General features: G+C 40.6%; 6 protein-coding genes, 1 long non-coding RNA gene and 3 other non-coding genes across 10 annotated transcripts; 8 read left to right on the plus strand and 2 right to left on the minus strand.

Moving 5' to 3' along the window:
- Positions 1-29: 29 nt before the first annotated feature.
- LOC132088059 (uncharacterized) lies at positions 30-2,361 on the plus strand. Its single transcript, XR_009421207.1, has 3 exons — positions 30-184; positions 337-1,996; positions 2,064-2,361. It is a non-coding gene; the product is annotated as an uncharacterized LOC132088059 (long non-coding RNA).
- A 10-nt stretch (positions 2,362-2,371) lies between these two features.
- On the minus strand, positions 2,372-3,063 carry LOC130689621 (protein dpy-30 homolog). The gene is made up of 3 exons (XM_057512579.2): positions 2,877-3,063; positions 2,753-2,814; positions 2,372-2,619 (listed from the first exon to the last, which is right to left on the minus strand). Exons 1-3 carry the CDS (start codon positions 2,958-2,960, stop codon positions 2,508-2,510), a joined length of 258 nt encoding a protein of 85 aa, XP_057368562.1. The 5' UTR covers positions 2,961-3,063; the 3' UTR covers positions 2,372-2,507.
- Positions 3,064-3,310: 247 nt separating this feature from the next.
- Positions 3,311-5,763, plus strand: LOC130689560 (RNA-binding protein Pasilla-like). Its single transcript, XM_057512502.2, has 5 exons — positions 3,311-3,573; positions 3,915-4,055; positions 4,118-4,303; positions 4,369-5,242; positions 5,324-5,763. The coding sequence occupies exons 1-5, from the start codon at positions 3,417-3,419 to the stop codon at positions 5,679-5,681; spliced, it is 1,716 nt and encodes a 571-aa protein (XP_057368485.1). The 5' UTR covers positions 3,311-3,416; the 3' UTR covers positions 5,682-5,763.
- A 643-nt stretch (positions 5,764-6,406) lies between these two features.
- Positions 6,407-7,808, minus strand: LOC130689591 (UBX domain-containing protein 1-B-like). The gene is made up of 4 exons (XM_057512544.2): positions 7,670-7,808; positions 7,415-7,603; positions 6,851-7,333; positions 6,407-6,785 (listed from the first exon to the last, which is right to left on the minus strand). The coding sequence occupies exons 1-4, from the start codon at positions 7,720-7,722 to the stop codon at positions 6,557-6,559; spliced, it is 954 nt and encodes a 317-aa protein (XP_057368527.1). The 5' UTR covers positions 7,723-7,808; the 3' UTR covers positions 6,407-6,556.
- A 230-nt stretch (positions 7,809-8,038) lies between these two features.
- On the plus strand, positions 8,039-9,407 carry LOC130689607 (synaptobrevin homolog YKT6-like). Its single transcript, XM_057512562.2, has 4 exons — positions 8,039-8,441; positions 8,509-8,609; positions 8,671-8,841; positions 8,900-9,407. The coding sequence occupies exons 1-4, from the start codon at positions 8,249-8,251 to the stop codon at positions 9,035-9,037; spliced, it is 603 nt and encodes a 200-aa protein (XP_057368545.1). The 5' UTR covers positions 8,039-8,248; the 3' UTR covers positions 9,038-9,407.
- Positions 9,408-9,545: 138 nt separating this feature from the next.
- Positions 9,546-18,107, plus strand: LOC130689624 (Golgi apparatus protein 1-like). The gene is given in 27 exon segments (XM_057512582.2): positions 9,546-9,921; positions 9,988-10,153; positions 10,225-10,358; positions 10,414-10,515; positions 10,581-10,724; positions 10,791-10,980; positions 11,044-11,173; positions 11,247-11,328; positions 11,396-11,544; positions 11,631-11,871; positions 11,928-12,002; positions 12,060-12,272; positions 12,337-12,542; positions 12,612-13,035; positions 13,102-13,272; positions 13,274-13,483; positions 13,570-13,798; positions 13,861-13,967; positions 15,716-15,827; positions 15,902-16,176; positions 16,233-16,464; positions 16,522-16,724; positions 16,816-17,074; positions 17,155-17,383; positions 17,448-17,638; positions 17,715-17,906; positions 18,033-18,107. Coding segments are annotated over 26 exon segments (4,824 nt in total). The 5' UTR covers positions 9,546-9,693; the 3' UTR covers positions 17,837-17,906; positions 18,033-18,107.
- Positions 14,624-14,695, plus strand: Trnae-cuc (transfer RNA glutamic acid (anticodon CUC)). The gene has a single exon. It is a non-coding gene; the product is annotated as a tRNA-Glu (tRNA).
- Trnae-cuc (transfer RNA glutamic acid (anticodon CUC)) lies at positions 14,965-15,036 on the plus strand. The gene has a single exon. It is a non-coding gene; the product is annotated as a tRNA-Glu (tRNA).
- Trnae-uuc (transfer RNA glutamic acid (anticodon UUC)) lies at positions 15,362-15,433 on the plus strand. The gene has a single exon. It is a non-coding gene; the product is annotated as a tRNA-Glu (tRNA).
- A 1,392-nt stretch (positions 18,108-19,499) lies between the features above and the next one.
- On the plus strand, positions 19,500-26,858 carry LOC130689554 (histidine decarboxylase-like). The gene is made up of 19 exons (XM_057512493.2): positions 19,500-19,685; positions 19,780-19,915; positions 19,985-20,145; positions 21,361-21,416; positions 22,136-22,308; positions 23,040-23,153; positions 23,244-23,366; positions 23,449-23,583; positions 23,662-23,805; positions 23,871-23,937; positions 24,007-24,169; positions 24,243-24,313; positions 24,411-24,430; positions 24,502-24,600; positions 24,672-24,854; positions 24,918-25,164; positions 25,583-25,750; positions 25,826-25,996; positions 26,062-26,858. Exons 4-19 carry the CDS (start codon positions 21,389-21,391, stop codon positions 26,280-26,282), a joined length of 2,127 nt encoding a protein of 708 aa, XP_057368476.1. The 5' UTR covers positions 19,500-19,685; positions 19,780-19,915; positions 19,985-20,145; positions 21,361-21,388; the 3' UTR covers positions 26,283-26,858.
- Positions 26,859-26,971: the final 113 nt, after the last annotated feature.

The following is a 26,971-nucleotide window of genomic DNA, read 5'->3' on the forward strand; positions in this document are numbered from 1 at the left end:
CTTGGAGGCAATAATGGAACGTCAGCACTCACTGTCTTTTTGACGTGGAAAATTCAACGTTCATTGCCTTGCGGATATTCTTCGACTGGCTGATGATTACCTTTTGAAAAACGAAAGGTTGCCCCGCAGCATAAGTTTTCATGTATTGGATACTCTACGTCATACTTGAATGCAGCTGTACAAGGTAAATTGAATGAATAGCGAAGCCTTATAGTTGACTAAATTTACCCTATTTTTGTTTTTATCTTAAGCAGTAAAATAAATTGTAAAGAAACTAGCTCATTCCATAGATTCTTCGTAGTCAACCAATCAAGTACATAACACAAATTGTTTTAGAGAAAAAAATTTTCCTGGGCTGCCGTTACGGGACAATTGTCGGCAATCAGCATGGAGAGTACCATCTTGCTAGACACACTGAAGCCGGCCGATTCGAAAAACGTTTTATTTTTTTGCAGTAGGGCGGCCACTGAATCCCACGTCATCAAAACTCCTTCCTGAGCTTCAACTACTGTCCGAACTACTTGTTGTAAAGACTGTAAGGTAATACTACCACCATTTTCTTTCAAATGGGCAAACGAACGCCTTGACAACAGAGTGTCAAGAGGTGGTAAAAAGACGTCCCTTTCTTCGTTTAAACGGACATCCAGGCACTGATTATTCCCAGGGTCCAAAAGTCCTTTTCTCTCGAAATTACAGAGACGGCCCAGACTGGCGTCAAGAGCGACTTCAAACGGCTCTGTCTCAGGATTGCCACTACCCTCGACGAGTTTAAAGATCAGCATATCGATCAGGTGATGGCCGTGGACCAAATGAAACATTTTGTTTGATGATGTCGTTTGAAGTGCTATTCGATCGTTGCTTTTAACGACGAAAAAATTGGTCCATCTTGGTTCATTCAGCGGTTTCAATGTCAGCACAGCATCTATATCGAGGAAGAGGCCACCACCTCTAAACAGTGATATAGCCCGAACGTAATCGGATAATTGAATGTCTTGTTGACCATTGTTTTGCCATTGCTCTTCCATGTACCAAGTTTCTAATGTCGTATCGTTAAAATATTCGTCTTCTTTGTAGAAAATCACTTCCACATTGGGGTAGTGTTGCAGAACCGTCAGCCATGGCGATGGATTGCTACCGTTGTTGTTTACTAACTTCTGTTGCTGTTCATCATCTAATTCTCTACGAGACATGAAGAGTTGAACTTGACGATTGGGGTTGTTTTTTGCTGCAGATTCGACAGCGCAGCATTGGCGTGCGGTGAGTTCACCGTAACCTGTGGTCTCGTGCATGTAAATTCGTTGACTGTCGATCGCTCTCAGTTCAGTAATTCGCCATTCAGAAATGCGTGCTGATCTTTTGGTTACCTCTTGTGAGTGAATACCTTCTTTAAAGTGTTCAGAATTGAATCGAATTCCATGAAGACGGTCTTGAGCGATGAGCCAGATGTGACACGCGAAGATTATTGCGACTAAGAACAACGTGAAGGCGACTAAGAAATTGTAGAGTCTCTGGAAAATGGTAGTCAATGTTCAATGTTACTGATAGAGAATATCGTTTTCTTTTAACTTCACTCACCATTTTGAATTTTCCATAAGTGTCTGTTCCTATCCCCTAGCCGTTTAAGAATGCTGTTGCCCTGACCCGAAATGTTGCAACGTGTAAGCAACGCTCGTGCGTTAAGACTTAAAAATAGAGAAGGTAAAGGGTGCCAACCAATGGCAGCGCATTAGGATGGAAGTAAACTCCTCCCGGGGGTAGGATGGTTCGTAAACGAAAACGTTCTGTTTGCACTTTCTTTATCTTAGTATGTTAACTTTTAAAACCAACTGGAATGTAGTTCGCCCTATTTTCGCTGTTTGGTCAAATAGCACAGGTAATGTTGTGAAATCCTGGATAAATTCTCGAGTTACGGAAGATCGGGAATATATTCGTGCAGTCAACTCGTAAGCCCCGAGACTATTGGACTTCCATTGCGTTTCGTTAACGTTATTCCACAGTAAGTACAGCATAATTAATTATCTTGAATAGTATTGATTTATTCCTTTTCTGCGGTATATACGAAGTCCAGTAGTTTTAGTAAGGAACACGGAACTTGGTTATGTAACAGCCCTGGTGTCTGTAAGAATGAGAAGTTTAGGAAAAGTCCGCGGGAGATAAGCCACTAGATGAAAGAAATTGCCAAACACCAATCGAGAATGCACTGAAACGACAACCTGCAAAAAACGTTTCATGGCTTCACTTTTAATCACATACTGTAAATGAAATGAACAGAACAAGATATTAATGAATTTAAATAAACCTTACAAATTGTTTATGGTAAAAGATGCATGAGATCAAGAAATTAAATCCTCGTCCTGAACATTATTGAGTAACAGACTCAAATGTATTCACACAAAATATGAAATAAACCAATGCACACTGAGATTTACCTGTCAGGAGCTGAAATAAAAATGCAATTTTCATAGAGTAATGGAGTCTGAAGTTGAAATGAGATTGTCAAAAGAAGGTCAAGCACACGCCGAGGGTAGGGCTTGACTGGCTGTTTCGGAATTCTGGGTTGCTCGAGTTTTTGCTTCTTTAAGCAAATAATTTGCAATAAACTCTAAAGGATCAGCTGGTCTAAATATGAATACAAAAAATATTATATTTGTAGTGAATCTCAATTTTTAGAAACCTTGTTTTATCTAATGATGAGTTGACATGTACTTCTGAAAACTGGTGATCATAAATAGGTTTAAAACAGTTTACTAACCTTTCCTTGGCTACTGCAGACATCGCTCGTAAGACAACGGGAACTACTGCCTGGTCCAGATACTGCAAACGAAAAGATTTGTAACGCAATCCATTTCAACCACCATTGTTTACAATGATCATACCTGTCTAGTTGGCATTGTTTGATGGTCCACTCGTGCTTTTTTTGCTTGGGTAGCTTCAGCAGTGTCTTTATCAGAAGTCGGCATGGTTTTAGTTTAAACTTTTTAAAAATACGTTTACAGAATCAATTTTTTAGTCAATACTGAAACCAATGAACAAATTGGACATGCCAAATAAACGGACGCTTTTAATTACCCGCGTTCCGCCTAGGTTTGTTGCCGAAAACAGCTGAGACTCTTTCTGGTCCCACGGTGCAACGATCTTTTTGATTCCAATCATAAAAAACTGAAAATTATAGAACATTAAAAACTTTTTAAATTTTAAACATTTTAAAACACACAAAAACAGAAATTTTATTAGCTAGTAAACTATTTCTGAAAAATACCTTGCGAACACAGCGTTGAAGTTTCCGTCCCCGTGAGTAGAGGAAAAAAAAAAGGAAAAATCTTCCAGCTGATCAGGCCGTTCTCAGCTGCAAGTGATGGGAGCTCTGTTAAGTTTTTCTCCTCGTATGTTGCCGGGTGGTAATAGTTCTTGAAAATATGGCCTCGACAGAATCGGACACGCGGACATCGCGAGAGGATTTAATTCGGAGCCCAAAATTCGACGATGATGATACGCCCGAGCACACGGAGAGGAAAAGGCCCCTCGATGGAGACACTGATCTCAGTGATAGGAAAAAATCTCATTTTACCGGAGGTGAATTCCTGGTTTTTTCCTTATTATTTATCGAAGCCGACGTTCGTCTTCCTCATCTTCTTCCCTCCTTTTGTTATTTCATACAAGTGTCGTTGCTTGTTACCTTCATATTTGTTATTTTCATACTGATTTATTAGTGAAAGCACACGAGTTCATTGGACTCAAGGTCATTTATTGGGGTTCATTAATAAGTGATTGATTGGCCAGCTGTAGCTTTAGTGTGATTTAATAGTGTGTTCCTGGATTAGCAGATATACATAATTCTTATTTGGCGTTTGGTGTTCATCCCTTTGGTTGTTGACCTGTTCGTAACATGCTTCATGCTGGTTTTTTATTTCCAGATGGGAGCATTTATCTGAAAGTCTTAGTACCAAGTGTGGCAGCTGGAGCAATAATTGGCAAAGGAGGTGAGACTATAGCTCAAGTCCAAAAGGAAGTCAATGCCAGAATAAAAATGTCAAAAGCTAATGACTTCTATCCAGGTAACTTTTTTATAATTTTACCTTCCGATTAAACTGTAGGTTTTACTGTACATTTTTCACAGGTACAACAGAGAGAGTCTGTTTGATTAAGGGAACTACCGAGAGTGTTATGTCCATGCTTACATTCATATGTGAGAAAATAAGAGACAAACCAGACCCCAATGCCAAGCCAGCTATGGACTTTGACAGCAAGACTCCAGCTGAGAGAGATAAACAGGTCAAAATTCTAGTACCCAACAGTACAGCAGGTAAGAATAGCTAATGCTTTTAATCACATTTCATATTTAATAACTTATATTCCTTTGTTTGACAGGAATGATAATTGGAAAGGGAGGCAGTTTCATCAAACAAATTAAGGAGGAAAGTGGAGCCTATATCCAAATTTCTCAGAAGGCCAAAGATCAGGCTTTGCAAGAAAGGTGCATCACCGTCATAGGTGATTCAGACTGTAACAGGAAGGCATGCTGCATGATTCTATCAAAAATTGCGGAAGATCCACAAAGCGGGTCTTGTCTCAACGTCAGTTATGCTGAAGTGACAGGGCCTGTGGCCAACTTCAACCCCACCGGGTCGCCTTACGCTCACAATGGAGGTGGTGGAGTCGGAGGAAATGGTGTTGTTGGAGGCAACGGCAACTCGGGCGGATATTCGCCCGTCCACAATGGCAACAATGGGGCCTCACCTTACTTAAACAATATGAGCGTGAACCTCAACATTGGCGTTGGCCTTTCACAACCGAATCCGGCCATGCTTAGCCAGTTGATGGATCATCTGCGTTCATCCCTGCGCAGTGCCGGCTATCCCGAGCAGAGCTTGTCTGAAGTGGGTCAGGCCATCAACACGTTGGCGAGTTATGGCATGATCGGCATGAACTTCAGTACGCACGGCAGTTCTGCCGTAGATAGCGTTGCCAATGTGGCCGGCAGCTGGATAAATCACAACGTCTCGGCATCGGACGGAGGCCACGGTGTCCCGTCTAGCTCACCGGGTCCGTTTGGTCCCATCGGCTCGTCACCTCATCGCTACAACGAATCGTCTTTCGACCCCTTCCGTGGACGCGGCAGCTACCAAACACCCCTGCCTTTGAATAACAACTCGTTTGGATTGGGCTCGCCCCATTCGCCCGTTGCTCAGGATCGTACCAGCGACTCGATCAATACGTCACCACGTGGCTCCGAAAACTCCAGGTATAAGCGTCTACATTAAAGAATTATTGGCAAGTTTTCCATTTTAAATCCAGGAAATGTTTTTTAAAATTTATTTAAAAGGGCGGAGTTGCAAGTGGGTGAGCACATAGTGGGAGCCATTCTAGGTCCGGGCGGTAAATCGTTGCTGGAAATACAACATTTCAGCGGCGCCAACATTCAGATATCCAAGAAGGGGATCTATGCGCCGGGCACGCGCAACCGCTGGGTGACCATCAGCGGTACACCCAACGCCATCAGCACCGCACAATACCTCATCGAGCAGCGGATCAGCGAGGAAGAGGCCAAGCGGGCTCGTCACCATAGCAGCACGGCTATTCTAAATCCGTCATCGTCCAATAGCTCTACCACCGCCGCCGTTCAATCCATCGTTCCAATCATCCCTCCACCGAGCGCCCTCCATTCGGCCCTGCCTATTTAGGTGACCATTGATGAACGTGTGAGCACCCTCGACTTAAACTTGACACATCTATCCCCACTCCCTCTCATTTTTTCCCCTCTTTTTTTTTTGCAAAAACAACTTCATCATTAAAGTAGTAGAGATTTTTATTTCTTCACCTTTCCCCTCTTCCCTATCCCATTGATCTTGACTTGTTTCAATTGAGTCTAGATTTATCAGGAAGGAAAAAGTGGTTGTGCGCTGCTCAGGCTCATGCTGCCGTGAGCGGGAGGAGAGGGGTTTACGTCCTGACGATTTCTTCCAATGTACAGAGGGAAAAAAGACAAAAAAGAGGTTAACTAAAAAAAAAATTACTGTAGGAAACAAAAAGGAAGTAGACCTGGTTTAGTCACGTGGTGTGGATTTTTGTCGACACTTCGATTTCTTTTCTTTTCTCTTCCCACAGCTTGCTTTTTTTTTTGATCGAAGGAAGGCAAAGAGGGGGAGAGAAGTGGGACATTTTGTCAGACGAAACCTGTCAAGGTGCCTTGGACTGTTTGACTTAGCATTATTGTAATAACGAGCCTAGCCAGGTAAAACAAAAACCGCTATAACCTTAAGGGATCGGCGGGTGATACACGATTTGATAGTAGAAAAAAAAATAATAAAATAAAACAATCATTCGAATTTGACGAGGAAACAGGTGTAGGTTATTCTTTCAAATCGTGCAAACACCAAACTTCAAAAGAAAAAATTAAGTAATCACGTGACTCTTACAATCTTATGTGTAATTATTTCTGAAAACCGCCTCTTTCTCCCCCAACACACTCTTTCACTCGCTCGACTTTGTTATCAGATACAAATACAAATTAAATCTCAAGATGAGATATTAAATTGAGTACTTATTATTTAGATCTTTATGCTTTTGATACCATTAAAACAGCACTAGGTACTAATCCTAGAACGTCAAGCGGTTTTTCGTATTCTTCTTCGGTAAAAACTTTCCTAGGGAAATTAGTCTGAATCCGAAATGGTTCCGGAACTCCAGCAACTAAATCAGTTCTATTCATTTGAATGAAGAGACGAACTGATGCCAGTTGCTCCTTAGCACCAAAGGTTTGTGTCATTGTCGAGCCATTTGGTAGCCTAATCAGTATACCGGTGATAAATTATTCATATCAACTTGCAAGAATCATTAATTAAATACTAACCTTATCTGGATTCTAGTCTCTTTGTAGTCTTTAGGTTGACTGGGTGTAGTTGGTACTGACGGCTGAACTGGAGGAGCGGCTACAGGCGTGCTAGCTAGATTACCAGCTTTTTGTTTTCGTGCCAATTTATCTTGTTCGATTTGATCTTTGACTCTTTGTCTGGCTTTTTTCTCTTCTTCTTTTTCGCGCCTACGTTCCTCGGCCATTTTCCTGATTTCATCTTCCTCTAATTTCTTTTTGATGTTCCCAAGCTCTTTGCCTGTCTGTATCCTTCTCTTTTCCATTTCCAGTTGTTCAGCTTTTTCTTTCTCTTCTCTTTCCTTGCGCTTATGCTTCATCAACTCCTCTACCTTTCTAAGTTGCTCCTTTTTTTCCTCTTCAGTAAGAGGCTTCTTCTCATCAGTTGATTCAGAAAATTGACTGTGACCAGTTTTGGCAGCGTGAAATTCTACTTCCGAACTTGAAGAGAATAACCTGTTGCATCTTCAATTTAGGTAAAAGGTTGATTAGATAGATTGTTTATGAATTAATTTCTTTTACTATGGTACCCCAAGCCTGACTTACTCATCACATTTAATAGACTTGGCAGTCGTAGCTGTCTCTGTCCTTGATGCTTCAGTCTCACTAGCAGCACATTCTTCTGTTTTTTGTTGAGAATTGTCAAGTTGCTGACTGTATTTCTCACTATTTACAATTAACCAATCCATTGCTGCTTCAATGTTTTGGTCTCCTGTTTCCTGAATGGCCTTTTCACTGTTTGAATTCCAAATGGTAATTGAAGGTTTAATTTGAAGAAGAACATATATTTTCAATACTCACGCCAACTGCTTCGAAAATCCCATTTCTAACAATGACTCAAGATTGGAAGACATTTTCAACTTCAGCTCGGTTCAGAATAACAAATGAAATGATCTGGACGGAAGGAGCAGAAGAGGTCTCTCGTACTTGTCTGATAGGCCTAATCGTTTTGATGGGGCTGCCAGCAAATTATTTGTCTAAATTCAAGAACCAAATGTAACCTTGTGGTTTTTTATATTTTTGAAACAAGTGCTGAAATGCTTCTGAAAACGACACAGAATCTTTGTAATACAGTTTCCTAAATTAGTGTTCTTTTTCATAATGAATTACCGGAAGGCTTAACAGTTTGTCTATTTTGTTCGCTAGAGGCAGGATAGTCGGACGCAACAATTGGGTTCCGGCTTTCCAGTTGTTTCATTGGACTGTTTCTTCGTAACGTCATTTTTTTTTTTTTTGCAGACTTCTCGGTTATCGGATTAAAGCGCTTTTGAAGTACACCTTAACTCGTCTTTTTATAGTCAAAAGCTTAAACAAAAGGATTTGTATATCAGTCAATAGTGATTATTTCTCGGTTAAATAATTACTAGTCAATCTAGAAAAATGGTAAGGCTCTATTCTTTAGCGGTTTTGCATCGAAGTGAACAAGGGTCACCTCAACTGCTTAAAGCTGCTTACGATCTATCAAGTTTTGGATTCTTCCAACGAGGAAGCGTTCAAGAATTTATGGCTTTTACAGCTAAGATTTTGACTGAGAGGACAAATGCAGCTTCTAGACAATCGGTGAAACAAGGAGGTATGTATGCAGAAGATCATTGTGCTGTTCTAGTTATAAAATAATTCTACAATTACCTTGATTACAGAATACATGTGTCACATTTATGTCAGAGGTGATGGGCTCTGTTGTGTATTGACAGCAGATCATGAATATCCACAGAGAGTGGCTCATACGTTGTTAACCAAAGTAGGAAACACTATGCAACTTTTTTAAATTGAGTATGTAGCCATGTTCTTCACAACACCAGGTGCTTGATGATTTTGCTTCACGAGTAGAAGCTTCCCTTTGGTCTGAAGGGAATGCTGCTTGTGCAGCATACCCTGGATTGGATGCTTCCTTGGCAAAGTACCAAAATCCCCGAGAAGCTGATGCCCTAACAAAAGTTCAAGAGGAACTGGATGAGACCAAGATTATTTTGGTAACAAATTTCTAAAGTCAATGTTGTCTGTTTCCTTAACACATTTTATTATTTACAGCATAACACAATTGAGGCAGTGCTGCAAAGAGGTGAGAAGCTAGATGATTTAGTGTCAAAATCCCAAGGACTCAGCGATGCATCAAAAATGTTTTACAAAACAGCTAGAAAAACAAATTCATGTTGCAATTTTGGGTAATCGTTAAATTGTTTATAAAAAATGAGATTACATTTTGGGTCTGGCACTGTAACGTTCTTTTAAAGACGGCAAAGATTCACATTCCCGAATGATTGAAAGACACGGTACGGTTATGAATTCATTTTTAAATTTTGAATGGTGCCCAATAATTGTCAACTTTCCCTGTCACTCTTGTTTTCGTTTCCACAACTGCACCCATTCATTTAGTTTCTCATAAATGTATCGTACTGTGAATGATTCTGTGTCTAATGTTATTAGGTATTCGCTGATTTTGCATGGATTTATGTTTGTATGATCTTGGTTTTCAATACTTGTTACATCTGTGTCGCGATTCCATCGATGTAAAAGAAATAAACTCTTCTTAACCATTTATCGTGTATTACATTGGATGAAGATTTGAGGCAATGTAAGGATCACAGGCTCTAGTTGCCGAAATGCTTATCATTGTGACATCTCGTAAGCAGTTGCTGAAACCGATTTTTGAGGCAACAGATGTTAAAGCAAACAGAAGGTGTGACGCTAGGGTGGTGATGTTCCCGTCTGCTTCATAGCCGCACTATTGTTGTGTTTTACCGATCATTGACAAGTGGAATGAACTGCTCTTTAGTTCATTTGTAAAATAAAAAAAATTGGTCGTTTAGTGAATTGAATGCAAAATGATGTTATCGCACTATTCTGGAATCTTTCTATTCGTGACTATAGCAAGCCTTTCGTCGGTTAGTGCTACCGATATCGCTGGTAAAATAGCCACGAACCCGGCATGTAAAGACGACGTTACACGTCTCTGCAGTAGTCAAGTTCTCCCAAACGATTTAGCTGTCCTTGATTGTCTTCAAAACAGGAGAAGTGATAGTGATTCTGATATCAGAACAGAATGTCATTCGGTATGTTACATCAAATGAATTGTGTGGTATGAGTTGGTGGAAGGTTATTTACATTCTTGTCTGTAGTTTCTGTGGCAGTTCAAACTGAATCTTACCAAAGGTGACCAGTTTTTAGAAGCTGCTGAAAAAATGTGTTCTGATGAGCTTAAAACCTTGGATGAATGTCGAGACCAATCCCTAGAAGGTCATAAGCTGTCATGTTTGCTGGAGAACTCAGATTCAGTTGCACAGGGTAACTCAATTGGAAAGTAATAAAAATTCAGACTAATTCATTTAATGTTCTTACTCTCCTTGGAAATTTAGGGCAATGTAAGTCATTTCTCGTTAGAATTGGTTCGATAATCTTTAGCGATTTTCGCCTGGTGGAAAAGTTCACGACCGCCTGCCAGGGCGATATCTCCAAGTTCAATTGCGGTCGTCTGGATTCAGAAGAAGAAGTATGTTTACAACTTTTTTTTTAAGTTAAGAGGTTTGTCTATTTTTTTTGTGCAGAAAGACCACAAACAAGGATCAACGATTGAGTGCCTGTCGGAGCACGTACGCAATTTGACTAAAGAATGCCATCTGCAAACCTTGCGCGTGGCTGAACTCCAGGTCAGATTTTTAAAAGTTATATTGCTGTTTTCGCGTATTGTAAATGGACATATTCTAATTTCAAGGCGGATGATTATCACTTGGATCGTCCACTCTTTCTCGCCTGCCGAGATGACCGGGAAAGGTTTTGTCGAAATACCCAAGCCGGACAAGGCCGGGTTTACAAATGCCTCATTAAGAACAAAATGCAGAATGATATGAGCACTAAGGTACATCTTTCATGCGTGTTTCCGAGAGGATGTTGAATTAAACGCGAACATCCGGTTTATTCATAGTGCCGAGAAAAATTGGTTCGTCGACAACAACTGGTTTCCGAAGATTACAAAGTTAGCAAGGGTTTAGTCAGAGCTTGTAAGCAGGAAATTATCGAACACAAGTGCTTCAAGGAAACGAATTCGCCTGTTAAAGACCGGAAAGTCAAACTCGCCCAAGTCCTTCTATGCTTGGAAAATGCTATGCACGCAGGTGTGTGAACAAGTGGCTCCAATGTTTGCCTCGTAATGTTAATGACTTCGCCTATTTTTACAGGTAGTGCTATAGGAGGTGAATGCCAGGCAGAGATGCTAGATCATCGCCGACAATTGCTGGAAGATTATCGTCTCTCACCCGAAGTGGTGTACTCTTGCCAGGAAGACATTAAAACCAACTGTCGTACGAAGTCTGTGAACCATCGTATTCTTGTATTTTTATTTTTTTGGTAGTTTTTAATAGGTTTCTAATTTTGGCTCCAGGGAAATCGGCGGAAAAACACTGCACTGTTTGATGAAGCATGCTCGAAAGCAAAACGGCATTTCAGACACGTGTCTTCGTGCGGTATATAGAAAACATTATCGGATTTCTCGTCACTGAATTCATTGTTTTGTTTTGGCTAAAATATTAGTTGGAAGATTTGATGCGTATCACTGACGCGGGATCAGATTGGCAAGTGGATTCGTTGTTGAAAACATCCTGCTCCAGTGTTGTGGAAACCGCATGCAAGAATCCTGCAGATAGCCAGCCGGCCAGTGTTATTTCTTGCCTCATGGATAAGTAAGTGGGCCGTTTGATTTCGATTTTGTTTTGTTTTTTATGAAAGAAATGGTGCATATTTATCATACTGTGTACGTGAATTGCAGAGTCTTTTCGGACGTAATGACAACGGGCTGTCGTACTGCTCTGCTCGAAATCCAGTACTTTGTTGCCCGTGATTTCCGCTTAGATTCCCAACTGTATGCCCAGTGTAAATCTGACGCTGCCCAATTTTGCAACGCTGCTCCCAACTGGACGGAAGAAGCCAATGCCATAGGACCCCAACGTAATCCGCTCGTATTACCATGTCTTTATAGATATGCGTATCATCCACCAGCCGATTCCTCTGTAAGATTGGTTCTTTTTTTCACCCTTTGCTCTAACTATGTAACTTTGCGCTACAGTTAAAACCTGAGTGCGCTGACGAGGTACGACGCGTCATGCGACAAAGGGCGAACAGTGTTGATCTCATTCCAGAGGTAAAACCGTTAACGCACCGTTATGTAAGAAGTCACTATTGATTTTATTATTTTCAGGTAGAAGAACCTTGCATTGAAGATTTAGCATCGATGTGCTTTGAAAAGACAGGAAGAGGGGAAGAAATGCAATGTTTACAAGACAACTTGGAACGCCTAAGCCCTGTATGCAAGCAACAAGTGAGCAATTACACAGAAGAAGAAGCTGAGCATTTGGAACTTAACCCTTTCATCACCACCTATTGTAGTCGTTTTCTTGAAACTCATTGCCAAGTACGTTTGATAGAATGTGTTTGATTGGTTGCAATTCGTTAGTATTTATGTTTTCCTTATTTAGGACGAAATGGATGATGGTGATGAAGGCCAAGTCATGGAATGCCTTGTGGAATACAAAATGAATACTGAAACCACTATGAATTCGAAGTGCAGAGCGGCCGTTGAACATTTCCAGCTCATCGCCTTACAAGACTTCCGCTTCAGCGCGCATTTCAAGCGAGCTTGCAAACTAGACATTTCCCGTCTTTGTCCAAATATCAAGGCCAAGTATAACATTTCCTTCTCAAGGATATTACGAATTTCAGCATCTGAATGTATGGATTTTTTTTTACTTAGACCGCAGGTCGTGGCCTGCCTCAGTGAAATGATACGAAATGATTCGGTAGCACAAAGCTTAGGCGTACGTGCGGGAAACCATGTTGGATCACAGCACCGCGTTTCTCAGCCGTGCCGTCAGCAGTTGAGAAACCAGTTGCTCCAACAGCACGAGGATGTCCAGTTGAATCCCAACGTTCGTAAACCCTGCGCGTCCGACGAAAAGCGTTTCTGCGCCCAAATTAAACCGGGCCAAGGCCGTATTTTGGAATGTCTCAAAGCTCACCGTAAACAGTTGGAAGATATTTGCCATGCCGCCATTTTCCAGGCTGAAAAAGAAGAGATGGACGACAGTGCTGTTGATTTCCAATTTATTCAACAGTGCAAAGATCCCATTCGTCGATTGTGCCAAAATGATGCCAGCAACGCTCTGGAATGCTTGAAAGTACTTTGTCAGTCCTCTTCTTTCACATTCGGGTTTCGTTCATTATTTTCTCGTCCACTATCCTAGGGATACCTTGACGACAGCACATTAGAGGTCCATTGCAAACAATTGGTTCTGGAACGAATGGCTGAACAGAATCTGGACATACGCTTTAATCCGAACCTTAAGAAGGCGTGCTCCATGGATATACCGAAATTTTGTCAAGGGGTATTTATAGTCGTTTCAATTTCACACAGTTTCCGATGGCTATCTCGTTTATGTAAAGGTTTGGCAAACCGCATCCAAGGACCGTGAACTTGAAGGAAAAGTTGTTGATTGTCTCAAACAAAATTTCGTGGCAAAGAAACCGCTGACTCAGTCGTGTTCCGACCATTTAACAGTCATAATGGAACAACAGGCTTTGCATTATCAGCTAGATCCTGTTCTCGTTAATCTTTGCGACAAGGAGGTATATTTTTAATACAATTATTTTTTTATTTACTATATTGTGTCAAAGGAGAACTAAGTTTCACTACATACGTTTCTCAATTCCAGATTCAAATTCATTGCGGACCAGAAGAACCGGAAAACACTAGGCAGGGTCAAGTGGAAGAATGTTTGAAGAGGAAATTTGATACTTTAACTTCCGTTGAATGCCGGCGTCATGTCGCTTTGCTGATCACGGCTGTCCAAATCGATATACAGGCTGATCCAATGCTACATCGAGCCTGTGCAATCGACTTGGTCACACTTTGCAAAGATGTTCCGCCAGGAGACGGTCGAAGTACGTTTAATGTTTTTAGATTAGCATTGAGAACACCGTTTAAATGTTCGTACTCTGACCAGGATTGAAATGTCTCCTGCGCTTCAAAGAGCAAGGACAAGCCAAATTTGATCCAAAATGTTTTGAGATGCTTAATACCCGGACGCAACTATTTGCTAAAGCTTCAAAAGTACGATTTAACTAATTCAAATTTTTTAAGTCATCAATGCGACAATTTTCTACATAGAAATCTGATTGTTCCAGGTGGTGCAGCTTGAATCAGTCAATGACTTGGTAGAACAGCTTAGTATTTCACCTGCCAAGAATTTCTTCCTAGCTATGGGTCTCTCTTTCATTGGACTGATTTTATTATTGGGAGTCTTTTGCGGTCGTATTTCCAAAAGACAACAAGTCATGAAGAACAGGTAGCTTTGACATAAAGGGCTTTTGGATGCGACAATTGTGTGATACAAGACTAGACTAGAAAATTAAATGAAAAAAGGAAAGGAAACACTTGGGCGAGTGCCTTGAATTATAATAACAAAAATGAAAACAAAAATAAGGAGCTACAAATTGATTTAACCTTTCAGACAATGTTTTCGGTAAACATCAAAATTGATAGTCCTACTCGTCTTATTCAACCAGGCATTACAATACGCTGTTAATACCATTTGAGTTTATTGGCCAATAAAAGAGAAGAAAGAAAAATCCTTTCGAACATAGCTTTTCTCCGTTGGTCTTCATATACTTTCGTAAGTATAAAAAACATGTGACCAGAAAGTAACTAAACAAAAACTAACTGAACAAAAAATAAAATCATATTATTTGTGCATATGCAATATTTCATCCCATATTGTCTAGTGGTTAGGATACCTGGCTCTCACCCAGGAGGCCCGGGTTCAATTCCCGGTATGGGAATTTGTATTTTAGTAGGACAACAATTTTCTGGTTGATTTTGCAATTGCCTTTTCACTAAATTTACGGACATGTACATTCAACAAGTATATATGGGTACATCCCATTTTTTCTAGCGGCTAGGATTCATTCCATTCCCGGTATGGGGAATAAATATATATTCGTCAGACAACAATTTGCTGACTTTTTTGTCTAAATTTGCAATTTGCCACCATATTTACGTAAATGTATAATTAACAAATATACCAGTATTAATAGAATATTATTGTACATCCCATATTGTCTAGTGGTTAGGATACCCGGCTCTCACCCGGGAGGCCCGGGTTCAATTCCCGGTATGGGAATTTATTTTACAAACATTTATTAACCATCTTTTTCAGTCAAGCGAAAACTGTAACTTAACATCTTTTTGCTCAGTGCATTTTCTTAATCATGGCCAACTTCAATCAGGCTTAATTCTGGCTCAATTTTACACTGGTGTTCTCCGTGCGGAATTTTAAAAACAGAATATATACAAAAACAATAGGTCATAATATAAAACAACGTCAAACACCACCCAAAAACCCGATAATTGAAATTCTACATCTTGATCTTAAACATTACCCGGAGATGGCCTGTAGTTTCTGCCTATAACAATTCATATACTAGAAGAGCCCAAGTCATCGTACATCCCATATGGTCTAGTGGCTAGGATACTTGGCTTTCACCCAAGAGGCTCGGGTTCGATTCCCGGTATGGGAAAATGTTTTATCATTTTTTACAATCACTTTTGGTGTTGCTATTTTGGGAAGGAAACTTATCTTTTTTGATTGATTTTGTAGTCGTGTAGCTGTTTAAGGACGAGAATAATGAGACGATTAGTTTAATTTTTTAATTCCTAAATTTGAAAAGTATTTAGCAGGTTTGAGATCGCCAGATGAAACTGCACATGCTAAAGCTTTTGAGACAGTCGTCTGCTCAGATAGCGGTAAAATGGGATTTCTTCGAACACGTTTTTTATTGTCTCATAGCATATCTTTTCAGGCAAGATTTTGTGAACAAATCAAGCGAAATTATCGTAAGAGCTCACGGTGCTTTTCAAGTGAGAAATCAGAGCCTTTTTTCGTTACAACTCCTATATTTTATGTCAATGCAGGTTTGTTGTTTATGTTGAAGACCCATTCAAGCACCACATATAGCTTTGCATTAGTTAATTTTATTTTTTAACAGAGCCTCATATTGGACACATATACACAGCTGTTCTTGCTGATTCGTCAGCTAGATTTCATCGCTTAACTGGAAACTCTGTGACATTTTCAACTGGTACAGATGAACATGGCCTTAAAATCCAACAAGCTGCTTTGCATGCAAATGAAGAGCCCGGGCGGTTCTGTGATCATGTTTCTGGACTCTTCAAAACTGCTTTGAACAAGTGTGAAATAAGTTATACAGACTACATCAGAACTACAGAGAAACGACACAAAGAAAATGTTCATTTGTTTTGGGTACACTTCGGTAAAATGAAAATGATTTTGCTTCTAAAATGCAATTGGTATTACAGGAACTACTTTCAGAGAGAGGCTACATCGAGAAAGGAAAATATGAAGGTTGGTACTGCACAGCAGATGAAGCATTTGTACCTGAAGATCAAACCACGTTAGTGAAATTGCCTAATGGTCAGGAGCAAAGAGTATCAGCGGAATCAAATCGTCCTGTTGAATGGTTCAGTGAAGAGAACTATTTGTTTAAATTATCCAAGCTAAGAGAAGATCTTATGAATTGGTTGAAGAGTGGTAAGCATTCAATTTTCATTAGCACTACCATTGTTATGGCTGACGTGTTTCAAATAGGGCCAGTGATTCGACCTTTGCGACACTATAACTTGGTAAAATCATGGCTCGACCAAGAACTTATTGATCTATCGATATCCCGACCTCATGCAAGGCTGTCTTGGGGGATTCCAGTACCTGGAGATTCGTCACAAACGATATATGTATGGCTAGATGCATTGTTAAATTATGTGACTGTCGCTAAAGATTCACAGTCTGAAATGGTAGTACTATGACTTTTTGATTTCCAGTCCATTGTATGACAGGTGAAAAACTCCTTACGCAATTAAAAAATTTTAATTGCTTTAATTTTAGAATATTTGGCCGCCAAGTGTTCATGTTATTGGGAAAGACATTCTGAAGTTCCATGGCATCTATTGGCCAGCCTTTCTTCTGGCTGCTGGTTTGGAACCTCCGAAATCCTTACTAGTCCATGGTCATTGGTTAGTTGACGATCAAAAGATGTCTAAAACTACGGGTAATGTTGTCAGTCCCCAGTCTTGCATCGATCTTGTGACCGCAACTGGACTTCGTTATTTCCTCATGCACGAAGGAGTACCTGCCAGTGATGGAAGTAAGCCCTTTTAGTTCATGCAATTTTATTTAGTTTTTTATTTAATTTCTTCTTTTTGAATTCCTTTTTCTGAAACACAGATTTTAGTATGAAGAGAATGGTTCGGATTGCCAATTCTGATTTGGCTGACGGCATAGGCAACCTAGTCAGCCGCTGCTGTGGCAAGAGTTTGAATCCTTTGCAGATGAGGCCAGGCGTCAGCCCATCCTCTTTCGAATCCTGTAGTTCACCAGGTTCTGATTTGCTAAGTCTTTTAGAGCGCACACCTGACATAGTCTACAATGAATATCAGCAATGGAATTTTTACAAGTAAACTCTCGAATAGTATTCCCCGGTAATGTAAACGTAAACTCACGCTTTTGTTAACCGATAGAGGGATCGACCAAGTTATGGCGTTAGTTCGGGGTGCTAACGGCTTTTTCCAAACGATGGAACCTTGGAAATTGAAGAAAGAAGGTCAGCTCGATCAACTAAATGCCACGATGGCCGTCACAATGGAAACTGCAAGAGTGGTAGGCACTCTTCTTCAACCCATCGTGCCCTCATATAGCGAACGCCTACTAGGTAAATTCATGTTTATAGTTGACCACATATTCTTAAAGACCCGTCGTTTAAAATAGCCAGTGTTTTTTCTGTTAAGATAAATTGGGTGTTCCTCAAGAAAATCGTAGCTGGGATTTCGCCCGGCCTCGATGGACTACCACAGAAACTGCCCTAGGCCCTCAGCAGGCTGTCCTTTTCCCTAGAATCAAATTTGAGTAATTAAACATTCGTAGGTAATTGATGGAAATGCAAAAAGATCTTGACCTGCCATTGGCATGCATAGTTCAAGGTACGTAGTAGACAAAAGCAATAAGTTTACAGTATAACAGAACTTGTCCGATCAGAATCTTTTCGTTGCTTCCGCTGTTCCTGACTCCTTTTAAATGCCCTTTTTTATTTCATATTTTTTATTTAGGAGGCTTCCTTTTGCCAGTCAATCTTGTATAGATCGTGTTGATACAAACGGCAAGTAACAAGATTCACTTTCTTACCCTTCTCTTCTTTTTTTCCCCCGACCCTTTTAGCTAAGGTGAAACTTATAAGTCGCTAATGGGATTAGACCACATCACGCTCGTGCGTTAGATTGAAACTTATCGAACGGAATCATTTTCGTCGTTGAAAAGGGCTGTAGTAGTCGTTGATTTTTAAAAAGTCCTTTCTCTTAAGTGAATCGTCATCAATTTATTTTCCTTTTTTTTCTTTTGCCTTTCGTTTACCTTTCGTTGTCCTTTTTGGGGTGTCCGATTTTGCATAATCGCTACTTTTACACTAAGGCTTCCCTCCTATCAATAACTAGTACCGACCCGCCTGTCTCCATTTCTCAAGCCATAAAGCGACAAGGATAGTGTCATCCATTACAATGGAGAAATGAAACCATACTTCGATCCGGATGTTTTTCTTTGTGCGTCAGGGCTTTCCTATGTTCTTGCTGTAAAATCAAAAGACGTTCGAAACTGAAAAAAAAATATGGGAATATTTGTAGTTGATGATGGAAGAAGCTTATTGTTTTTAATGATGAGGAAGAATAGAATGACAGTCTGTACAACAACCAAATGGGAACCAAATTTTTCAGGGGGGAATTCCTGTCGAAGATTCTAACGTATGCGTCATCTGGATAATTGTCGTGCAGACGAAGTTTCATTTTTGTTTCGACATCTTTTTAATAATTGCCCCCAGAACGAATAGGGACTAACCGTTTCCAACTGTTTTCTGTCGTCTTATACTCTGTCTGTCACGTCTATTATTAAGATCGGGAGCAAGCAATCATTAAGTGAGCTATTATTTTGCGCAGTGACTTTGTGTACAGTTTGGTCTTTTAATGATGGCTTTTTCATCTGACGATATCGTTAACATTTAGTATTGATAGTATGGCACAATTTTGAAGCGTTATTGCCATTCGGCCCTGGCATGGTTTATACCGACAAAAATTGTACCCATTTCTTCTTGAGAAATCAAAATAGGAAAACACGCAAAAATTTACTGGTTGAAGCTTTTGGATCGAGTATGTGGACGTACGTGAAGAACATTAGAGTTTAGTGTTCCGGCAACAAATAGTGTCAGTTGCAAAGTGCGTGAAAAAAAGACGAACAAAAAGGAAGAAAAGTCGACGATAAATCCACTTATCAGCACTAATCCACTCGTCGTCAGCTTTCCAAGATGCCGTCATGAGTGGGAGTAAGAAAAGAAAAGTGTGCGTTGTAGACCTTGGCTGAAAATCATCCGTGCGGAATGACACGACAGCCGGAATGAATCACGTTCAAGATATCATCGTAACAGTGTGAAAAAAACCCCATATACAAGTAAGTAACTGTAGCTTCTTCAATGACCCTCCCCACACACATGAACGTATTTGTAATCACACGTATACTCTTTTCACGTCTAGGAAGCCAACCGGACAAAGGAATCGTTTGTGGAGTGCGGAAGAAAATCACAGGCGATTTCAGAAAAGGAGAAAAATCAACAAGGAACACGTTGAACAATGCAATAGCGTCGACCAAGTGTAATCAGTCGGCACCAGCAGCCGGTGTTTTGTTGGATTGTAAGAACATCATTCGGATTTGTTCTGAATGTAAGTAAGCGAATCAATGACCCGTGATTTTTTGTTTCTTATTCTCAATTATTCTTCTCTCTCACCACAAGTTTTATTTTTTTCTCGCTTCTAGTGATTGTTGCTGAATCTTTTAGAAATGACCAGACCTATCGTCATTTGTCCTCTTCTGGATATCGGTGAGGAACAGCCGCACCCGACCGAACAAATGATCATTTTTCTTTCCAGTTTCATACGGAAGCACGATAACGGTAGTTGTAGCGTTAATATTAAACTGTATCATAATTTTCTTCTAGTAACAGCTTGTACCAATGAAATAGATTCGTGTGCCAGTGTGCGGATGACTGGAGGACAAATAGTCATGTGGGTGGTACTTGATTTGCCTATCATATCTCTACAATCAACACTCGCTAGTCGATGTGCACGCAGATGTAGGCGCTCTTCGGTTTGACGTCTATCGAATGGAAGCATGAATTACGAGGTACTGTATTATAAAAATAGTCCCTTTTCTTGAAATTTCCTTTCGTTCTTCTTTCTCTCCCTCCCCTTTTTTTCCAATAAGTCTTGATTAATCGCGATCTCCGACAAGGTCAGGTTTTTACATTGTCCAATTCATCCAGTCGGTTTCCTAAAAGATCGTTGATCTGGCACGAAATTCACTGGCAAACTAAATGGCCACGTATTGGAGTATATTTGATGCGTTTGAACGGAAAGCTGTTGTATGCACGACAATGTGCATATAGTGCATTATTCAGTGGATCTAAACTGAAGCTGAAAGTTTCATGTGAATCTTGAGAAAGGCGCTTCAGCGACCATGTAACGTGGCAAAAAGGGGGGTGGGTTACGTAAGACCGGCGCTGCTGCTGTTGGTTGGCCGGGGAAAAGGATTGACGGAGGAATGGTAAACTTTCCCTTGCCATAGTTGAAAATACGAAAGAAAAAAAAAGGGACAGAGGAAGAGTATGAAAGGACATGACCGAATCCCTCCGTTTACTCAGAGTCAGTCGAGCACCAGCCGGGGACTAGGTTTGTAGCAATAAAAAAGCGCTCCGTCAGGCAGTGAGGCAGAATAGTCCAAATCCAAACGAAGTTTATCTAGTTCTTATTACGCAAAAGAGGAACTATCATTTCTTTTAAACCAATCATTTTTCAATTAAAGGTAAAACAAAATAATGATCTCCTTTTTCGTATAAAATTTCAGCCTTTTCATTTGAAATGAAGCGATCTAGTTAGACACTGGGTTATTTGATTATAATGTGGTATTCTGAAACAATTAAAATTTCTTGAATAGTTTATCTGTAAAGAAGTCGAAACGATGTCGTCAATCATTGTAATTAAATGGCTGCGTTGAAAATCTCGCGTTTTCCAACAGCAGGCCTTGTTTACATGGAAGGTCTCTAACGTAACAATTGATGTCTCCCTTATTATCTCTCCGTTCAAACGAGCCATCAACCATCGTTCTACTCTCTAGAGGGTTTGGGGCGAAAGGGATAAATATAAGACTTACATTCTAACTACTCCACCCCTTCGTTGATCGTAACATTACGTCTGACACGTCAAAACTGCAAATCCCCCTAATTTCAAACGTACTTTGTTTGCGAGCTCCTCTTCTATTGTCTCAAATTGATCATCAACATGTCAAATATTTTTTTTGGAGAGCTTAATTCTCTAATGTGTCTTTTTTTTTTATATATAGATTTTCTATTACCAATAACGACACTGACATGGATTTCGACGAATATCGCCAAAGAGGTATAATTTTTCAGCTCATTTTAACAGCTTGCCGTTATTATTTTGAACTACTACGTCGGTTGTAAGTCGGCCGGCGGGAACGCTCCATGCAAACGGCGCCGAAGCCCAACGTCATCAGTCCGAGGTGACGCTAATGCTCAGACGTGCTCAGTGACATTAAAGAAACCCATATCTTGGAGGGTTTGGAATAAGGGGAGTCCCAACACCCACCGCGCCTTTTTTCCACCCCATGATTAAATACGGGGGAGAGTTAGATCGCCCGGAACAGGGTGACTCGTGCAGAATCGATGGCTTTTCATATATCGCATCGTTTGCTATGTGTACATTATGACGACCCTATGGCCGCACAAATCAGCCGACAAGATCCAATATGGTAAAAAGAAAATGAGGTATTAGATCAGGCCCACTATTGTTTCTACCCATTTCCTTGTAGCCTTTGGGGAATCCTTTCTCAGTATAGAATTCGTGTCCATCTCATATATTCAGTTCAATTGACACGTACTTTAACAATTGGAAAACCGAAAGAGTTTAAGGTGAAGAATTATTAGCTCGGATAGGCAGAAAAGCGTAACAGCTGCATTTTATTGATATATATTTTTTTTTTCATCTTTAATCGTCTGTTTTGCGCTCTATAAATAATAACCGTCAAAGTGCGATGTGTTTGTGTGATATTAAAACTTGTATATCATTTGTCTCCCACCCTATTCTCTTTTTTGTAGGCAAAGAAATGGTGGATTACATCGCCGACTACCTGCAGAACATCCGCCAGAGACGCGTCTTCCCTGACGTCAAACCGGGCTACATCCGCCACCTGCTGCCGGAGCAGGCGCCCGAACTGGGCGAGGACTGGGACACCATCTTCGCTGACGTCGAACGTGTCGTCATGCCCGGAGTAAGTCATTTTTATCATTTTCTTTCACTTCCTTTTTTTTATCGAACGTACAACGTCAACCTTGTACGCTGACAGCAAATATGTAAAATTCAATCACAATGTATGGACACACCCTATTGCCTACTTACAACTTTGTAAGGAGACATCGTTCGTTACTGTGTGATGATATAATCCTGTTAGCGATTGCAATAACAGAATGTGAGGATTCGATTTTTCTTCTACTTTTTAGTAATAATAAGCTACTTTTCAATGCTGTGTTCAACAACGACGACGATGTGTTGAGGGTGGGATTTGGGTGTTGACGAAGAGTGATCCTTTTAAGCTTGGCGAGTGTCGTGACGCCGATAAAAAAAAGGCCTCTTTTTTTCTACAATGTCTGCCATGTGTAGTGATACCATCCATCCCATTTTTTGTTATTAGACGCCCGTCGTAAGGAATGGAATGAGGGGAGGGAGTCGGATGATAGGTCATTTGTATCGCCCTATCACCGAGTTTCCATCCTCTTTCTATAAACCTACAGACAAATTACATACGTTTCTTACTTTTTTTCACAATCCATCGCGTAACGGTACGAAATTCAAAACAGAAAATTGCTTTTATAAGACTTAATTTTACATACTGAAGGCTTTGTAACTAACGATTTGATACTTCTCATCACCGTCCACCGTATAATTCTTGATAACATGTAATTTTTTTAAAAAATAACATTAATAATTTTAATTGCATCACAGGTGACTCACTGGCAGAGCCCGTACATGCACGCTTACTTCCCGGCTCTGAATTCGTTCCCCTCACTGCTCGGCGATATGCTAGCCGACGCCATCGGTTGTTTGGGCTTCACTTGGGTAATCGACACTCTTTTTATCCAGCTACAAACATTGTTTTGCTATAATGAAGCGAGCTCCCTTTATCAATTGGCTTCTGTCTCCCATCAGGCATCGAGTCCGGCTTGCACCGAATTGGAATCGTTGGTGATGGATTGGCTGGGCAAGATGATCGGCTTACCATCCGATTTCTTGCACGCTCGCAACGACAGCCTGGGCGGAGGAGTCATCCAAGTATTTTTGTTTTTTTGCTATTATTTTCAGCGCGCAACCAAGAAGACGAATTGATTTACTTTCTTTTAAAACTGGGCATTAGACGACGGCCAGCGAATCGACTTTCGTCGCCTTGCTTGCCGGACGGACGGAAGCCATTAGACGCTACAAGACTCAATATCCAGATCTGGAAGACGCTGAAATCAACAGCCGTCTTGTCGGTTATTGCTCCGATCAGGTAATAAATAATAAACAAAAACAAAAACACAGATGAGAAAAAAGGTTTGCCACATGTTTGTACTCAATGATATTGCAGGCTCACAGCTCGGTGGAGAAAGCCGGATTGATCGGATTGGTCAAGTTGCGCTACATCGAGAGCGACGATGAACTCAGCATGCGGGGCGACACCCTGGCAATGGCCATCGCCCAAGATCGCGAAAACGGACTCATTCCATTTTTCGTAAGATTCTTGCCCATGGAAATCATTTATATTTCGCTCTTTACATAGTTGCGTTTTCGTTCCAGGTTTGTGCTACGCTTGGCACAACCGGTGCTTGCGCGTTTGATCATCTGCGCGAGATTGGCGTCGTCTGTAAGTTTTGATTTGTTATCACATTGTTATTTTTAAAAAATATTTTGGTGGAATGATTTGTGCTGCAAGGTCGTTCCGAGGACATCTGGCTGCACGTTGATGCCGCTTATGCCGGCACGGCTTTCCTCTGCCCGGAATTCCGTCACTGGCTCGACGGTATCGAGTTCGCCGACTCGATGGCTTTCAACCCGTCCAAATGGATGATGGTTCATTTCGACTGCACCGCCATGTGGTAAGTCTTTCATTTTCAGAACTAATCAACTTGAGGAAAATTTTAAGAATTTTCTGTTTGTTTTGGTTTGCAGGGTGAAGAATTCCGGCGCTCTTCATCGCACTTTCAACGTCGAGCCACTCTATCTCAAACACGAGAATTCCGGTATTAATAGATGCGTAACCGTAACATAGTTTTGATATCACATCCTTAAAAACAGCTATTGATAATCTACGTTTTTAACATTTCCTTTGGCTTCCAGGAATGGCTATCGATTACATGGTGAGTTCACGTTGCAATTTATTTCATATTATTCGCCTCCATTTGGCACTTTTTTGATTATTCGAATTTAGCATTGGCAAATTCCTTTGAGCAAGAGGTTCCGCGCGTTAAAGCTTTGGTTCGTCATCCGTAGTTACGGCCTCAACGGGCTGCAAAAACACGTTCGCCACGTAAGACACAGTTGTTGCTATTTTTAGCGAATAATTTCTGATTGACATATTTCTTTATTACGCATTCAAAGGGCGTTCGTCTGGCTAAAGAATTCGAAACTATGGTGAAATCTGACAACCGTTTCGAAATTCCGGCTGTTCGTCATTTGGGCATGGTTGTGTTTCGTCTTAAAGGACCCAACGATTTGACTGAAGCACTCCTGAAAAAGATCAACACTTCCGGCAAACTGCACTGCGTTCCAGCAGCGTTAAAGGTGTGTAGAATTGCTCAAACAATAACACCTCCGTTCTCATTTATCGTTCGTTTCTAATTAAAGGGCAATTACGTCATCCGTTTCACTGTCACTTCGTCGCACACGAAATTGTCGGACATTGAACGCGACTGGGAAATCATCAAGTCGATCGCTGCTATAGTCATCGACGCTTGCTACTCGAGCCACGCCACAAATATGGCCGGCGATGATCAATTAGAAGAAAATGGGCATTCGTCGGGCCAAGAAACGGGCGACGACGAGGCAATGGGTGGCGTACCTCGTTCCAAAACCAACAAGATGCCACTGGCTGGTAAAATATGGCCTTTAGAAGTGGTGGTCGTTTAAGGGGTATTGAACGTTTTCCCGCATGCAAATGATCAATTCCTCCACGTACCAATTTTGTCCTTGTGATCTCATATCAATTTCTTCTGGTCCGTCATTGCGGGATAGCACTCTATTACGATAGAGTTAAATGATTTTTATGTTTTTTTAAACGGAGTACATCTGTTGCACGCGATATTTAACACGAGAGAAATTTATTAGGGCAAAACAAATACACGGAGAAAATTTACAACGTCAAGCATGGATGTGATTAAGTACATGTTTGAGTGAATGTCCATGCTAGATTGTAGTGGAATGTTTATTATTTTTGTAGAGCAAACCTGTATGAGTATGTTACTGTGCTTGTCAACTGCTTTATTTAGTTTGGCTTTAAACATTCTTAACAGAAACGCGGAAGAACAAGAACTTCGGAACGAGTTTGTTGCTGGCTAATCGACCCATGTCACCTAAAATCATCAATGGTAGTTTTGCAGCCATCTTTGACAACGATGACGTCCTTTTTGACCTAGCCAAAAAGATTTCGCAGTACCGTTACGGAGATGATGACTGTCCCGGTAATTATCTAATACCTGAAATTTAGGTATTCCGCGATTTTCACGTGATTTTTTTAAAAATTACTCTCGTGTTAGCGACTCAACGGCGCATTCGTGGGATGCTGATGAGTGGTAAACAGTTGTCCCTGGACTCCAGGATCGACCTTGTCCAGCGTTTGGTCACGGACAAAGAAGGTTCCAATCCACAAATCGATGAGAGTTGTGAATGTCTGGCCACTCCATCGGACATCGAAGAAGTGCCGGAAGGTAATACGTCATTAACGATAAACGATTTGTTTATTTCGTGTTGAAAGATTATTTTTATTGCACAGAGGGCAGTCCGAATGACGAAGAACATCTCCGTGATCGTTCACATTCAATGGATAATCCCCGCCAATTGTCTTTGTCGAACAGCTGCCTTGGATCGGGGGGCGGAGGCAGTCTGAAGAAAAAAAACGTTGCTTTCTCCGAACGAGCTGGATCGATTCCGGAAGACGGTGAAAACACAGCGGTTAATATTACTGAAAGCGACAGTAATCCCCAGAAGATCTGAAAATTGCTGAGATTTTGGAAAAATCACTTTTCCAAATTGAATATGAAATAACGGTCGTTTCGGTGAAAGGCACATAAAAACAGGTTTGATCAAATCAGCGTAATAAAACGAGAGGTGGAACGTCATATTATACCTAGTAGCACCTATAGAGAATTTTCAAAATTTAACAGTCGTAGCTTGAACACCGTGTACCCCAGTAGTTGGCTAATTGTAGTTGTTTCCCATGCATAATGATCGTGTGATTTGTCCAAGTCTTAAGAAAGTATGATACCGTTCGCCGCACACATGTTTAAAAAACACGATTCGTACCTATAATGGTTTTAGGCAAAGTTTTGGTCCTATGGTAATAATTTAATTTCACACTTGGTGTAACCATTCAACAGCAAGAGGCTACGGTGTCCAAAGAGACTGGTCAATCGTTTCGTTTCCGTTTCTTAAGCTCTCGTCGATGTCTGGAACTGTGTCGCTGAATAGTAAGAAATTTTAAGCCGTTCCTTTCAATGTTCTATGCGTAGTAATATTTATACTGTCTGCAGTTGTTGAAAGCAATCAATATATGAAATACAACAACAGCCTAAGAGTTTTCTAATTTTTTTTTTTTTACTAGTGGAATCATATAATAGGTCTTACAAAAAAGTTCAAGATTTAACAGGTAATGTTAACAAAATTTTGAACATTTAAGATCAAAA

Source organism: Daphnia carinata, chromosome 6 (assembly GCF_022539665.2).
Source record: "Daphnia carinata strain CSIRO-1 chromosome 6, CSIRO_AGI_Dcar_HiC_V3, whole genome shotgun sequence".
Lineage (NCBI taxonomy): Eukaryota > Metazoa > Arthropoda > Branchiopoda > Diplostraca > Daphniidae > Daphnia > Daphnia carinata.

Bases quoted from the DNA above. Each gene is read 5' to 3' on its own strand.
- LOC130689621 (XM_057512579.2), bottom strand. From the start codon at position 2,960: ATGCCGACTTCTGATAAAGACACTGCTGAAGCTACCCAAGCAAAAAAA. The intron at 2,815-2,876 runs GTATGATCATTG...TTTCGTTTGCAG, and splicing joins AAACAATGCCAACTAGACAG to TATCTGGACCAGGCAGTAGT. The intron at 2,620-2,752 runs GTTAGTAAACTG...ATTCATATTTAG, and splicing joins TCTGCAGTAGCCAAGGAAAG to ACCAGCTGATCCTTTAGAGT.
- LOC130689560 (XM_057512502.2), top strand. From the start codon at position 3,417: ATGGCCTCGACAGAATCGGACACGCGGACATCGCGAGAGGATTTAATT. The intron at 4,304-4,368 runs GTAAGAATAGCT...TTTGTTTGACAG, and splicing joins AGTACCCAACAGTACAGCAG to GAATGATAATTGGAAAGGGA. The intron at 5,243-5,323 runs GTATAAGCGTCT...TTTATTTAAAAG, and splicing joins CGTGGCTCCGAAAACTCCAG to GGCGGAGTTGCAAGTGGGTG.
- LOC130689591 (XM_057512544.2), bottom strand. From the start codon at position 7,722: ATGTCTTCCAATCTTGAGTCATTGTTAGAAATGGGATTTTCGAAGCAG. The intron at 7,334-7,414 runs GTAAGTCAGGCT...CCTAAATTGAAG, and splicing joins AAGTCTATTAAATGTGATGA to ATGCAACAGGTTATTCTCTT. The intron at 6,786-6,850 runs GTTAGTATTTAA...TATACTGATTAG, and splicing joins GAGACTAGAATCCAGATAAG to GCTACCAAATGGCTCGACAA.
- LOC130689607 (XM_057512562.2), top strand. From the start codon at position 8,249: ATGGTAAGGCTCTATTCTTTAGCGGTTTTGCATCGAAGTGAACAAGGG. The intron at 8,442-8,508 runs GTATGTATGCAG...CCTTGATTACAG, and splicing joins ACAATCGGTGAAACAAGGAG to AATACATGTGTCACATTTAT. The intron at 8,610-8,670 runs GTAGGAAACACT...TCACAACACCAG, and splicing joins CTCATACGTTGTTAACCAAA to GTGCTTGATGATTTTGCTTC.
- LOC130689554 (XM_057512493.2), top strand. From the start codon at position 21,389: ATGGATTTCGACGAATATCGCCAAAGAG. The intron at 23,154-23,243 runs GTAATCGACACT...GTCTCCCATCAG, and splicing joins GTTGTTTGGGCTTCACTTGG to GCATCGAGTCCGGCTTGCAC. The intron at 23,806-23,870 runs GTAAGATTCTTG...TTTTCGTTCCAG, and splicing joins ACGGACTCATTCCATTTTTC to GTTTGTGCTACGCTTGGCAC.